Source organism: Hyperolius riggenbachi, chromosome 6, assembly GCF_040937935.1.
Source record: "Hyperolius riggenbachi isolate aHypRig1 chromosome 6, aHypRig1.pri, whole genome shotgun sequence".
NCBI lineage: Eukaryota > Metazoa > Chordata > Amphibia > Anura > Hyperoliidae > Hyperolius > Hyperolius riggenbachi.
The window spans coordinates 304,532,678-304,546,978 of record NC_090651.1 but is presented as its reverse complement, the minus strand read 5'-3'; the positions used below and the strand labels follow the sequence as shown (position 1 = coordinate 304,546,978).

General features: G+C 43.2%; 1 protein-coding gene across 9 annotated transcripts in view; it reads left to right on the top strand.

The window, feature by feature from the left end:
- The window catches only part of PPP1R12C (protein phosphatase 1 regulatory subunit 12C), a 137,424-nt gene that overhangs the window by 82,711 nt on the left and 40,412 nt on the right, over nt 1-14,301 (top strand). For 5 of the 9 annotated variants that reach the window (XM_068241251.1, XM_068241247.1, XM_068241245.1 and 2 more), the window contains exons 9-10: nt 7,872-7,960; nt 11,825-11,947. In XM_068241251.1, the coding sequence (XP_068097352.1) occupies nt 7,872-7,960; nt 11,825-11,947 (212 nt within the window). The remainder of the gene's footprint in view (nt 1-7,871; nt 7,961-11,824; nt 11,948-14,301) is intronic. The other 4 variants (XM_068241253.1, XM_068241249.1, XM_068241248.1 and 1 more) reach the window with 1 other exon arrangement.

Below are 14,301 nucleotides of genomic sequence, written 5' to 3'. Positions count from 1 at the left end.
ATTTTATTAGATAGGACTAGAGGACCTAAGTCCATTTTAAAAACGGGCTCTAGGTCTGTCCCGCATGTGCTAATGCTAATGCACACCATGTGCGACCCGAATGCAACGAGAAAGTGGAGCAGACTCTGAACTAGTCCACTCTGATCTGAATCGGGTGCTGCAAATAGGAACGGAGCCTAATTCTGTACTATTCTTTCCCAGAACGTCCCTGGGACAGCACCCCTCTTCAGAGACTTGTCTCCCCTCCCAATTCTGGACAGGAAGCTATTAAACAAACACATTTGCATAATGGACAGCAGTACATGTATAAATACAAGCCACTTGCAATGATCCTCAGTTGTTTTTCCTGTCCCGGACAGGAGCGGATGGAGGGGCCTCGGTGCTCCCATGTCAGGCGGCAGGTGCAGCGTGTGGGGCAGGCAAGGACGGGCTGAGCAGGGGACTCAGTGTGCTATGCGCCCAGCGTGGTGGAGGCTTCTCCTTAGAGTGCGGAAGTTTTATGGACGGCAGTCCACTCTGAGTAAACACTCATCATCCTCCAAAGAAAGACGATGTGCTATCTGCAATAATCGCATATCATCATCTGCCCCTTCATCTAAGAAATTATGTCAGTATTGTACAGATAAAATTGTCAAGGATGAATCCCCAGTAGTTTTCAAAGACTTAATGGGATGGATGCGCTCGGAGATGTCTTCAGCCATAAAAGAAATTAAGGATTCTGCTATAGCATCATCCTCATCAGCTGTAGCAGATCCTATGGAGGACATCCCCCCCCCCCCTTTGGAGGGCACTTCCCCTATGGAGGGCACTTCGGCTATTCCTGATGTCACTGTCCCTGTACCTTCCCTATCTGTTCCTAAGAGAAAGAGGGGAGAGGATTCAGAGGAGTCAGAAAATTCTGGGGAGGAGGGTGAAATATCTTCCTTTTGAAGAGATTTCCGCTGAGGATACATCTGATAGACCAGACAAAGGGCAGAAATTTGCTTTTTCTCCGGAGCTAATGAAGAATCTACTATCTGATATGCATACGGCTATGGGTATTACAGTTGAACAGAGAACTTTGACACCCTTGGATCAGATGTACGAAGGTTTGTCAGATCCCCAGTCCAGTTTTATCCCAGTTCATTCTTCTCTAAAAAATATGATTAAGAAGGAGTGGGATGAACCTGAAAAGAGAGCCCTTTGGCCTCGTTCATTAAATCGTAGATACCCGTTTTGTGCGGAGGACCAGAAATTCTGGGGTACATCTCCCAAGCTTGACCCATCTTTTTCCAGGGTGTCAAAGAAAACAGATTTGCAGTTCGAAAATTTTGGAAACCTAAAGGATCCAATTGACAAAAAAGCGGATAATCTCCTCAGAAGAGCATGGGAGTCCTCATCACTAACTTTTAAACCTGCAGTAGCTTCAACAGCAGTGGGTAGGTCCCTGAAATACTGGTTGATGGAAACACAGGACAAAATTGCTTCTGGTGTTCCTAGGGAGGAGATATTAAAGGACTTTCCTAAACTATTCAATTCCACTAATTATCTCACTGATGCAGCAGATGATACGGTGAAGTTGACAGCCAGGACCACGGCTTTAGTAAATTCTGCTAGACATGGTATATGGGTAAAGACGTGGCAGGGAGATAACTCTTCCCGCTCTAAATTATGTAATCTACCTTGTGAGGGGGAATTTCTTTTTGGCTCAAAGTTAGAGCAGACTTTGGAAAGAACTGCTGATGCTAAAAAGAATTTTCCTGTTTAAAAGGAGGACCTTTCCACCCAAACGCTCCTTTCGTTCCTCTAAACCAGAACTAGACCCCAAGACTTCATCGAGAAAGAGATGGGGTCCAAGTAGGCCTCAGAAAGCCAAATCAAATTTTGCCCATACCTCCCAGCAAAATAAACAATGACGTCAGGATCCCGGTGGGGGGGAAGACTGGCCCATTTTTACGAGCAGTGGCTCCTTCTTCCTCAAAATCTCTGGTTACAGAAAATTGTGTTGGAAGGGTATGCCATAGAATTTCAGTATTCCCCCCCCCCCGCGAAGGTTCTGGGTAAATCAAAGGCCAAAGACAGAAATTCAAACATTGGCATTACAAAACGAAGTATGTTACTACAAAAAAGTTATCAGAGGTCCCATCATGCCAGAGAGGTCAGGGATATTATTCGCCGGTCTTTCTTGTAAAAAAGCCTCAGGGGGAGTTCCGCTTCATCCTCAATCTGAAAGGGTTGAACAAAGCCGTAAAATATCGAAGATTCAGGATGGACAATATCACCTCTGTTATAAGTCTGTTACAGGAGGATTGCTTCCTGGCATCATTGGATCTCAAGGACGCCTATCTACACATCCCGATAGAGCTACAGTCTCAGCAGTTCCTAAGGTTTGCCATCAGCATTCAGGAAGAGGTAAGGCACTTCCAGTTTAACGCTTTACCTTTTGGATTAGCCTCGGCCCCTTGGTTGTTCACGAAGGTCATGTCCGAGGTCTTAGCTGTTTTGAGGAAAAGATCTATTAATGTTTTGGCCTACCTGGATGATCTTTTTTTTGGAGGTGAATCAGTAGATTCCTTGAAAATCCAGATTAATTCAGCTCTGGAATTGCTCCAATCTCTAGGATGGCTTATTAACTGGTCTAAATCATCTATTCAACCTAAACAGACTATGGAATATTTAGGTTTTGTTATTTCTACTTGTGATGAGAAAGTGTTTTTGCCTCAGAGAAAGATAACTGCTATTCTTAATACTGTTCTTTCTTTTCAGACCACAGGTGCCATTACGCTAAGAAGGGCTATGTCGGTTCTAGGCCTTCTAACCTCCTCCTTCCCTGCAGTCCAGTGGGGACAACTCCATTCAAGAATACTTCAAAATTGGATCCTAAAAAATTGGAACAGAAAGGTGACGTCCTTAGAAAGAAGGTTGCTAATTCCTTTCAGAGTAAAGGCAGCTCTCAGCTGGTGGCAGAATCCAGTACGTCTGTCCGAAGGTCGACCGTGGTTTTCTCCAGTCGAGAAAATCATGACAACAGACGCCATCTCCTGGGGATGGGGGGCTCATATAGACTCACTACCAGCACAGGGTCGGTGGTCCACTTTGATGAAAGGAAGATCGTCAAACAGCAGAGAGTTACAGGCAGTATGGATGGGCCTACTTCACTTTCGCAATTACATCAGCCACTGTCATGTTCTAGTACGTTCAGACAACGCCAGTGTAGTGGCATACATCAACAGGCAAGGAGGGACGAAGAGTCACCTTTTATGGTCTCAGACCTCAAAGATCCTATTGTGGGCAGAGAAAAATTTAAAATCCATCAGAGCAGTGCATCTGAGGGGTGTAAACAATTATCTTGCGGATTACCTAAGCAGATCGGCTCTAAAGCAGGACGAGTGGGCCCTGAACTCGGAGGTTTTCCAGGAGATCTGCATGACATGGGCACATCCAGAAGTGGATCTATTTGCAAGGAGGAGCAACGCAAGGTGTCAACTCTTTTGTTCCCTATGGCCCCCAGGACAGGCCATGGGCGATAGATGCCTTTTCGATAGATTGGAGTGTCAGACTAATGTATGCTTTTCCCCCTCTATCCCAAATTCCGAAGGTTCTCAGCAAGATTTGTCGAGACAGGGCTCGATTAATTCTGATAGTTCCGTTTTGGCCGAAAAGACCGTGGTTCAGTCTATTACAGAGGTTATCGATCAGTCCTCCGTTGCTTCTGCCTCAACGTCTGGATCTATTGCAGCAGGGGCCAGTTTTTCATCCAAATCTTCAGCAGATGCATCTCTCTGCATGGAACCTGAGTGGAACATTCTAAAATCTAAGGGGTTTTCAGATGGTCTTTCGGAAACCTTGATTCAAAGTCGAAAGAAAGTGACAAGAGTAATTTATCAGAAGGCCTGGCGAATCTATAATAGCTGGTGTTTGGAGAGATCTATGGATGTTCATTCATCAACATCAGTTTTAGAATTCCTGCAGGCAGGGTTTGAAAAAGGACTGAGTATTAGTACGTTAAAAGTTCAAACAGCGGCAATCAGTGTTTTCCTACAAAGAAGACTAGCCCAGGAGGAGTTCATTCTTCGTTTTTTTCAGGCAATTAAGAGGTTACGTCCAGTGTTGGTTCCGAGAACCCCGTCTTGGGATCTAAACATAGTCTTACAGGCTATGTGTGGTCCTCCCTTTGAGCCAATTGACCAGGTTTCGGAAAAACTTATCCTTGAAGATGGCATTTCTTCTTACGATTACTTCGGCAAGAAGGGTAGGAGAGTTACAGGCCTTGTAAATTAAGCCTCCCTACTGTATTATTTCAGAAGACAAGGTTACTTTGAGGCCAGATATTGCCTTCCTTCCAAAAGAAGTTTCAACTTTTCACAGAACTCAGGAGATATTTCTTCCTTCATTTTGCGAGAAACAGTCTGAGAAAAAAAAACAGCTTCATTGTCTGGACGTCAGAAGGTGTCTACTTCAATACTTGGAGAGATCTAAATCATGGAGGAGGACAGATGCTTTGTTCATCCTGTTTGCTGGAAAGAATAGGGGGCTCCGTGCATCAAAGCCAACTATTGCTAGATGGATAAGACAAGCTATTCTAATGGCATATCAATCACAGGGTAAGGTCCTTCCAACATCTGTCAAAGCTCATTCTACAAGAAGTGTCGCAACCTCATGGGCAGAGAGGGCTGGAGCTTCCATCGAGCAGATTTGTAGAGCGGCTACCTGGTCCAGCCAGAACACATTTGTAAAACATCACAGACTAAATTTATTATCAAGTGGTGATCTAGCCTTTGGTAGAAAAGTTCTACAGGCAGTAGTCCCACCCTAATAAGAATCTTGTTTATCGTCTCAGAGGAGGGGTGCTGTCCCAGGGACGTTCTGGGAAAGACCACACTTACCTTCGGTAAGGTCTTTTCCAGTAGTCCAGGGGACAGCACCCCTACTTCCCACCCTATGTGGGAAACTATTAAGAAGAAATTTTGCAAGCATCATATGGTGAGTCCGGGTCATCTTTGTTATTACTGAGGATCATTGTAAGTGGCTTGTATTTATACATGTACTGCTGTCCATTATGCAAATTTGTTTGTTTAATAGCTTCCTGTCCAGAATTGGGAGGGGAGACAAGTCTCTGAGGAGGGGTGCTGTCCCCTGGACTACTGGAAAAGACCTTACCGAAGGTAAGTGTGGTCTTTCATCTATATGTTATGCTAAAGTCAAAATACATTCAAGATATCTTTGGAATGTTAGTTTGGGGACATATAAAGCCTCACGTGTTCAATTTTGATCAAGATATTAAAGGTTTTGGTAAAAAAAATGTTACTATTAGTCTGGCTGGATAGTGGATTAGCGGTGGCTGGATAGTGTAACGGTTAAGGGCTCTGGGTTAGAGTATCGACTCTTCCTGTTTAGTAAGCCTGCACCTGTTCAATATGAGACCTTGGCCAAGACTCCCTAACACGGTTACTGGCTATAGAGCACACCCCTAATGGCTGCAGCTCTGGCGCTTTGAGTTCGCCAGGAGAAAAGCGTAATATAAATTCTGTTTATCTTGTCTAATACTGCAGGATATCAACTATGCAATGTCGTCTGGCAGTAAAAACAGCATTGGAAAGCTGCAATGCACCATAAAAGTTTAAAGCCAAATTCCATAAATTTTGTGAAAATTCTCTACATTTTTTGGACTGCCAGATGTGGTCCAGCCTCCCGGTAGTCTGGGACACACCCCCATCCATAATATAGCACTGCAAGGAGATTAGGGCATTGGTGTATCAAGCAAGTTCTACTACAGCTTATAATTGGCTTTTTTACAAGCATATCTCGCAGTGGCTTCACAGATGATTATAATATGATTACCGTATATTCTTATTACTGTATATTCCGGGGTATAAGACGACTGGGCGTATGATGACCCCCCAACTTTTCCAGTCAAAATAGGCTTTGGGATATACTCGCCATATAAGACTACCCCTCTTCCAACGCACACCAAATATAAATAAATTGTATACTGGTGCTATGTATCAGGGCTGTGGAGTCGGAGTCGTGGAGTCTGAGTCGGGGCAATTTTGGGTGCCTGGAGTCGGGAAAAATGCTCAGACTCCTAATGAATTTAAACTGTAATTAAAATAGAAAATATGATAAAATGTTCTATTTCTGAGATAATAGTCATCATAAATTATACATACAGTAATAGCTGTGCTTAGTTCACAAAAATGAAATAAACTAATTAAAATGAGTTACTTGTGCTGCTTCAATAAAGCAGTCCCCGTATTTTTAAAGTCAGATATACACATCTGATTGTGACTGTATATATGATGTGTACACAGGAATCTCATATGTGAAATAACATCTATGCTGTAAGTATAAAGCCTGATGTGTAGCCGTGTCACTAATAGAGATGGTCAATGAGATGGAAATAATTCTGCGTTGATTCTGATTTATGCAAATGTACGCACTCTCTTTGCTCATGAAATCAAATAATTTGATATGTTGTTTTGGTGACTACGAATTAAATGGTACCTGAGAAGGATGAAAAGAGAGTTTTATACATACCTGGGGCTTCTTCCAGCCCCCTTCAGGCTAATCAGTCCCTCGCTGTCCTCCTCCGCCACCTGGATCTTCTGCTATGAGTCCTGGTAATTCAGCCAGTCAGCGCAGTCCGGCCGCATGCCGCTTCCACAGCCAGGAGCGCTCTGCACCTGTGCAACAGTGCTGTGCAGGTGTAGTACGCTCCCGGCGGCGGAGTGTGTGCATGCGCACTACGCCAGACTGGCTCAAGTACCTGGACTCGTAGCAGAAGATCCAGGTGGCAGGAGGACAGCGAGGGACTGATTAGCCTGAAGGGGGCTGGAGGAACTCCCAGGTATGTATAAAATTTTAATTTCATCTGTCTCAGGTTTACTTTGTTACACAGTAGTACTATACTCTACATATGCACTCTCCACAGAGCTGCAGGGAATCCACTGAGAATGTTGTGCACATTGAACACAGAGGTGTTGTCTATCACCCATAAACCTGGTTCAGATTGTGCATGAAGAATGTGTAATAGAGGAAGAATCTCCTTATTCCTCTGCAGAGTACCTGCACATCACTCTTACATGTACCCACAGTTACATTGCCTATGGCCTGATAGATGTTCTTTGTTCCGGCCTGTACCTTTTACAAGTACTCTTACCAAGGACTAGTTTTAGTCTATGACTAAAGGGAATAAATATGGCAGTCTCCATATCCTTCTCACTTCAGCTGTCTTTTAAAATTCCTAAGCAAATTTTTTATGTTACATACTTTCAATCAACAAGATTGTAATATGCAAATTAGAGGAGTCGGTGGAATCCTAAACTGAGGAGTCTGAGTCGGTGGATTTTTGGACAGACTCCGCAGCCCTGCTATGTATGAACATACTGGTGCTGTACTGTATGTGGTACCCAGTTTATAACAGTAGCGTATTGGTCAGCTCTCCGTCTCCCTGTTTATCAGAGCTGTATGGAAGAATAGATTGCGCTGTGCCCATAAAGCACGTCTCTATCACCGATTGTATCCTATTTACCTCCTTCTCGCACATGCAGTAAAAAGATAGGGCGGGCCAGACAAGTGGAAGAGGAGTGTTTTATGGGCACAGCGCGATCTTTCTTTCATACGCTGCGTGTCCCAGACCTTGCAGTGTGAGCAATGAGCTCTCCCCAGCATATGCGGCGACTGCTGAATCTCCAGCACCTGATAATTAATCATCAGCATGTTGCGTATGCCCATCACATATCAGCATCGCGTAAACATCAGCATGTCCCGTATGCGTATCGGCATGCATCACCCGGCGTAGAAGACGACCCCCGATTTTCAAGGGTTAAAAAGTAGTCTTATTTGCCAGAATTATTATTATAATATATATTATGATTATTTTCTGTTTACAGATGTTAAAGCAGACGTGCAAGTTAATGAGAATGGACTGTTACCAGAAACACAAAACAGCACTTTGAGCCCCACATCCCCTGACCAGAAGGTAAGATCGTTTCCTATTTTGCTCCATATCGTGTTTTGCAGATTTGTGTTTTTTTGTTTACCTTTTGTTCGTTTTTCTGCAATAATTTGTTCTTTTTAGGCAGTTGGACAATATTTTCTTAATCAAATTTTTGGGGCGTATTTGTAGCTAAACATAGGCTTTTTTTTTTGTTTTTTGTTTTTTTTAAACAATGAATGAAAACAGATTGCAGTGTGGCATGTCCTGCAGTTTGAGCTGTGAAGTTTTTTTATTATTATTATTTATTTAACCTTCTGTGTTTCATGAGTTATGGTGGATCCTCTAGGAGTTTTTGCAAATGTTAATTGTTTAATTTTCTTCCAAATAAAACTTACAGGAAAAGAAACCGCTCCACTGTCCACTTAAGTGTTTTTTTTATTAAACACACTTACTTATTGCAACAACTTCAGTCACTTGGGGAGATTGATAGATTGTTTGAGGGAAGCAGTTTAGGAATGAGTGCTGTACAGACACTGACTCCCATCCGATCATTATGTTCTGCTCTATGGAGCGAAGGGGGGGGGGGGGGGGGGCGGGGGAGTGGGAGAAGTATGTCCTTAATGCACCATGCTGTGTGAATGGAACTTACTCTGAAGTTACTGCAGGAACAGAGATTTGGGGCAAAGCAGTTCATCTTACCTGATTACTACAGAGTAGGGCAGCAATCTTAGACGCCTAAACACACGTTAGTATTTCTTTAAAATTAACAACGATCATTTCAGCTGATAACTCTGAACTGTATAGGCAATGTGAGCCCGTCTGTTGTGAGCTCATGCTATAGAGTGCTGTTGAAACAGTTTTTTATTTCTATTTAAATCGATGAGATCCTCTTAACTGAACTCCTGTACCACGTTTTGGATACTTTCCAGTATCCTAGTTTTTAGCCAGTGCTTGTATGAATATAAACTTATATAGAGTAAGAATTTGCACTGGAAGATGTAGAGGGGTCTGTGGTGGCCCGCAATAGATAATGAGTAATTTGTATATGCTGATACTGTATTTTTCAGCCTTGGATCCACACACCTTAGTTATAGAATTTTTGTTTTCCTATAGTTGCACTTTTACTCACAATTTAAAATGAGTCTCTGATCAAAAATGCAGTGTACTTGTACTCCTGGCTTTGCTTTTGTTTTAGAACACAAGCTTATCTCTGCTACTAACATACTTGAGAATAAGTGCAAAAACATGTTAAACTTGGTATATGTTAGATGCTGGTGGTTTACCTGCTGGCTTTACATCGTTGGCATGATTCTGACACTTGCCATAGCCCTATACTTTCTGGTATTACCGGGTCATCCATAGGAATATGATAGCAGTACCGTGGCCAGTGACGTCAAGTGAACTAGTCAGAGCTCTTTCTCGCAAGAGCCCTTTTTCAGCGTTTTTAACGCAAAGTCTATACTTTGCGTTAACCAAGGTAAAATGAAAGTCCATAGACTTTCATTTTACCTTTCACACCCTACGCTGCATTTCGATGCGCTGCAGTATGAGACGCACCCAGGAGTTTTTTTTCTCATCGGGAATCTGCGGTTTCCCGTCGGGTTAATTAATACTACCGCCGCTACTCAGCGTCGCACCGCAGATTCCCGACAACAGCCGCAGGCTAGTCAACGCGTGCAGGAGAACGGCTCCTACACGCGTTGGCTAATATGAAAGAGCCCTTAAGCCTATTCTAGTTTGGTTTACAGGACGAGGAAAGGTTTTAATATTAGCCTAGGTACTGTTTTCCCATATTCCTTTCAAAACAGAAACCAGTGCCCAGTATTACTCTGCGATGTTAAAAATGATTGTTACCAGGGTAATGTGCAGCCGTGGCTGTCTTGTCTGTTTTCTAGCTTTAGAAATACATGGCTATTATTATTGTGCTGACATTTTCTGCAGCACTCTAAAGTGTAATCCCTACCATAGTCATATGTCTATCATGTAGTGCCAATTTAGGGGGAAGCCAATTAACTTGTTTATGGGCTATGGGAGAAAACCCACGCAGACATGGGAAGAACACACTAATTCCTTGCAGATAGCGCCCTGGCTGAGATTCAAACCGGGGATCCAGCACTGCAAGGCAGGAGCGCTAACCATTAAGCCACTGTGCTGCCAGTGCTGCCAGTCAAAAATATTTGGAGACACATTCTAGGTGTTGACCCACCTTTATCGGTGTTTCTGAGAAGGATTTTGTTCTCCCAGAATAATTAGTTTAATCTTTCATAGGTTAGGATAGTTGGCCAAAGGATTTAAAAAAGCCCATTTGCCCAGTTCTTAACAGTCTTCCTGCAGGAGAAGAATGCGTCCTCCATCCCCAGTTTTTCGTTACAGGCTTGTTAATTGGAGCCAAACCCTTCTGGCGGTTAGTCAGACTGGTTAGAGTGCTTCTATTTATATGCCAAGCACAATGAGAAGGGTCTAGTGCTATTTTTGTTTTTATCATTACTTTGATGCATCATGTTAGTTCTGTAAGAAATGTAAACTAAGATTGCATGCTACTGGCTGAAGTTAAAATGCAGATGAAAGCATGTGTAAGGTGTGTGGATGTACGCTTTGCAGAGGCCATGTGACTTCCCAGACCATTGCTTGATCCCTGTCCTGTCCTCCTCCACCAGCTTTTTCAGTTATTTGGCACATGTCTTCTCTGCCAGCCCTGCAGGGTGCATAGTATTTAATTTTATCTTTGATCTGTGTAGGCATAAAGTTAAAGTTTCTTTTTGTTTGTGTTTATAGTTAGCATAGTTTGGTTAAAAAAAAGACATGCATCCAAGTTCAACCAGAAAATATGGTAGAACACTAGCCAGCATCCTCGCATACCTCAGTTGATACAGAGGAAGATGATAAACCTATCCTGTGTCAAGCTGTCAAATGCATCACTTTTTAAAGCCTCTTGTGAGCAGCCCAGATACTGGCCACTTCTGTCATGACAGACCTTTTAATGGATTGCCTCTGGCCTCCTCTCTGGTCTATAGAGTGAAATGAGGCAATCTGAGCAGCATCACCAGCCCCACCCACAATTTGAAGTTTGGTCCCTGTACTCTGCTGCTTCATCTTCTGGCCAATTTTTTTTACACAGGATATTATAAATAGAAAATGTAACTATTAAGCCATCTAATGATCTATTTATATTGGGTATGGGCTTTTGAGGGTTTGCAGTGAACGTTTCTGAAGCCTTTATCTCATTTTAACTTCAGATCAGTAGATGCTCTAGGTCAGGGCTGTCCAAATCCAGTCCTCAGGAGCCATATCCATGCCAGTATTTGGGATGGCCTAATACATGTAGAAATGTGTCCTACTTGATGAAATGCACCTTTCCGGATTCAGTCTCAATAATTTGAGCTGCGCCAACATTTTGTGAGGACCTCTGCCTTTGAGGACCGGCATTGGAAATCCCTGCACTAGGTGAAGGTTGGGCCAAAGATGAGCTTCACCCCTCCCATAATGCACTGACAGGATAAGGTAGTCTAGCTGTATTTGCGACAGAGGTTGAACCAGGATTGTTCACATTAATGTGCTGTTGGACAGTGGACGCTTTATTATGTTGAAATGCTAATATAAAGCTGTTGAAGCTCTATTGTAGTTTTTTATCCTAACATTCCACAAAATAAAATTGCTAGTTCTGGACCGATCTCTTTTCTGTCTTTGTCTTTCCCTTTCTGTTTTTAACCACTTTTCATTAATCCTTGTCCCTACCATTTGAGATGACTGCTTGGTCTCCTTTTTATTTTTACATTAAAATTACATGCTGATTTCTTATCTCTATTAATTTTTCCTTTCCACCACCCCGGTGACCCTCTCTTGCTCCCTGTATTGCGTGATTGTACATGTGCACCTGCTTGTGTGTGTCTCCTTCCATCCTGCCAGCCCCTTCTCACCTTTGTCACTCCCATCTTACCCTTTGCTGGACCGATAGGTCCCTCCATGTGGCGTCAGAGCTTGCGCAAAACCGGCATCATTCTGGTGCCCCAGAGAGGCCAAAAGGCTGCGGTGAGCATCATTTGTCTTGTTTGTGGTGTGTTTGTGCTTTCTATTTTGCTTTTCATCTTTTTGAGTGCTTTATTTTTTCACTTTTGTTTTTATTCTCTATTTTATTAAAAATTAATAGAAAAAAACTTTATTCTGTTTAAGGGGACACTATTGTCAAAATGAGAAAGGCGTTGCATACTTGTGTATGCTTGCTCATATCTATTTTATCATTATAATTTCATTATTATATAGGGGTAAATGAGGTAATTGCTCAAGTGATTATTTTTTAGTTCTGTTTAAAGTGTCGACTGGGAACTTTGGGAACAACCAAATTCGTAAGGGGGATGTTGAAAAAATATTTTTCCAGTCAGAGTAAATTTGGTCCCAAGCTATAATCTGATAATTTATACACTCCTGCATGGGCCTAAAAGCAGGGGTCTCAAACTCGCGGCCCGCGGGCCATTTGCGGCCCTCGATACAATATTTTGTGGCCCTCACCAGCAAAAGATTCCTTATAGTTCGCTTCAGTGCTCCCAAGTAATCCGCCGCATCCCCGCCGCTAAACGAGGGCTGCAGAGCCCCCAAATTGCCCAGGGGGAAATCCGCCGGCATTTCATGGAAGGGGCAGAGCTTTCAGCTTCTGCTCTGCTCCTCCTGACGTCAATCGCCGCACGGATCGCCGCCTCTCCCCGCCCCCTCTGTGAAGGAAGAGTGAGAGGGGTGGGCAGAGGCGGCGATGCGCCGCGATTGTGAAATTCCTTATGCGGCCCAGCCTCATCCTGACTTTGCCTCCTGCGGCCCCCCAGGTAAATTGAGTTTGAGACCCCTGCGGATATATTGATTTTCATTTTGTTACTAGAAGACGTGTTGTCATGGCAATATGCCAGTAACCCCAATGCAGACATGCTTGCTTGACAGTGTGTCAAGTAGCATGTACTAGACTATGGAGGAGCAGGGAATACAGTATTCAATCAATTAAATCTACCCCAGTTGATTCCTGAAGCAAATGGGTAGTGTCACATTCAGAAAAGGAGCGCCACAGAAAATTTAACATACGATTGTTTTGGACCATATATGCCCTGACTGCATGGCCTAAAGGGACATTCCATTTCTAGTGGATAAGCTGTGCATAGCTTCTTGGCAGGTGACTGCTTGGAGAGGGCGTGGTGTCATCCCACTCATCCCATCCCTTTTTTTTTGGATTGGTCTGGTGGAGGGACTTTACTCAGTGTTCTCCCCAGTCTCTTTTTTAGCCGGTTGCTCCACCCGGCTAGATTTGGTGACCACCCGGCTGTCATCTCACCTCCTCACCTCCTCCCATGCTGTAAGCAGAGTTGCCCTGCATTTTCATCTCAACCCACCCGGCTATTTTTTCATGCCACCCGGCTACTATTTCATGCCACCCGGCTGGAAAAAAATTCTGCGGATAACACGGTTTACTCCAGAGTTCCCCAACTCTGTTCCCAGGGCCCAACAGTGCATGTTTTGCAGAAAACCGCAAACATGCACAGGTGAGGCAATTAGTGTCTCAGCAGAGCTGATTAACTACCTCTGTGGATTTCCACAAAACTTGCACTGTTGGTGGGCCTTGAGGACTGGGTTAGGGAACACTGCTTTACTCCACCATGTATTGAGTGGTGTTGGATATGACTTTGCAGGGATTGGCTGGTGGTGTGGGACGGACACAGGGATTTTTGGGATGTGGCACCAGGAAGAGTGATGAGGTGAAGAACCAGGCCAGCGCAGATCAAAGTCAAAGTAGCTTTGGCTGCCTTTTACTTTTTGGTGACTGGTATGATCTAAAGACCTATTGGAGATTACAGGTATAAACTGCAATGAATAAAGCCTGTTACTTATTTTAAGACTACTAGCATTTTGGAAGAGTGGGCATGTCTAGAATGAATCAGTAAAGGTGGTGTAAATAGCAATAATTAGAATTTTTTTTTTATAAAGATATTTGATTTAAATAAAAGGTTAAGAAATGGTATCCTATTAAAACACTGGCAATCAATGTTGATGATAGTGTCCCTTTAACTAGGTTTTTTTTTTTGGTTGTTGGAGATTTTTTTTTCTCTTCTCTCCTAGAACTTTATAAGCATTTGTGTTCTGAAATTGGTCTTTCCGCATTCTAGCATATTGACGGAACCACCATCCTTGTGAGGCACTTAATTGTAGCATGCCGCAAACCTTAAATTGCTACAGTATTCCCGATGACTGGTTGCATTATTGTTTGGCTACATATTGCCGGTGTAAAGTTTGGCAATCTTTTGCTCTTAGTTTGCTCCCATTAATGGTGTCAAAAGAGCAATGGTGTGCTTAGTGTAGAGCTTAATTCACAAGACTGTTAACAGCTTTCTAAATCAGGCCTTGAGGTA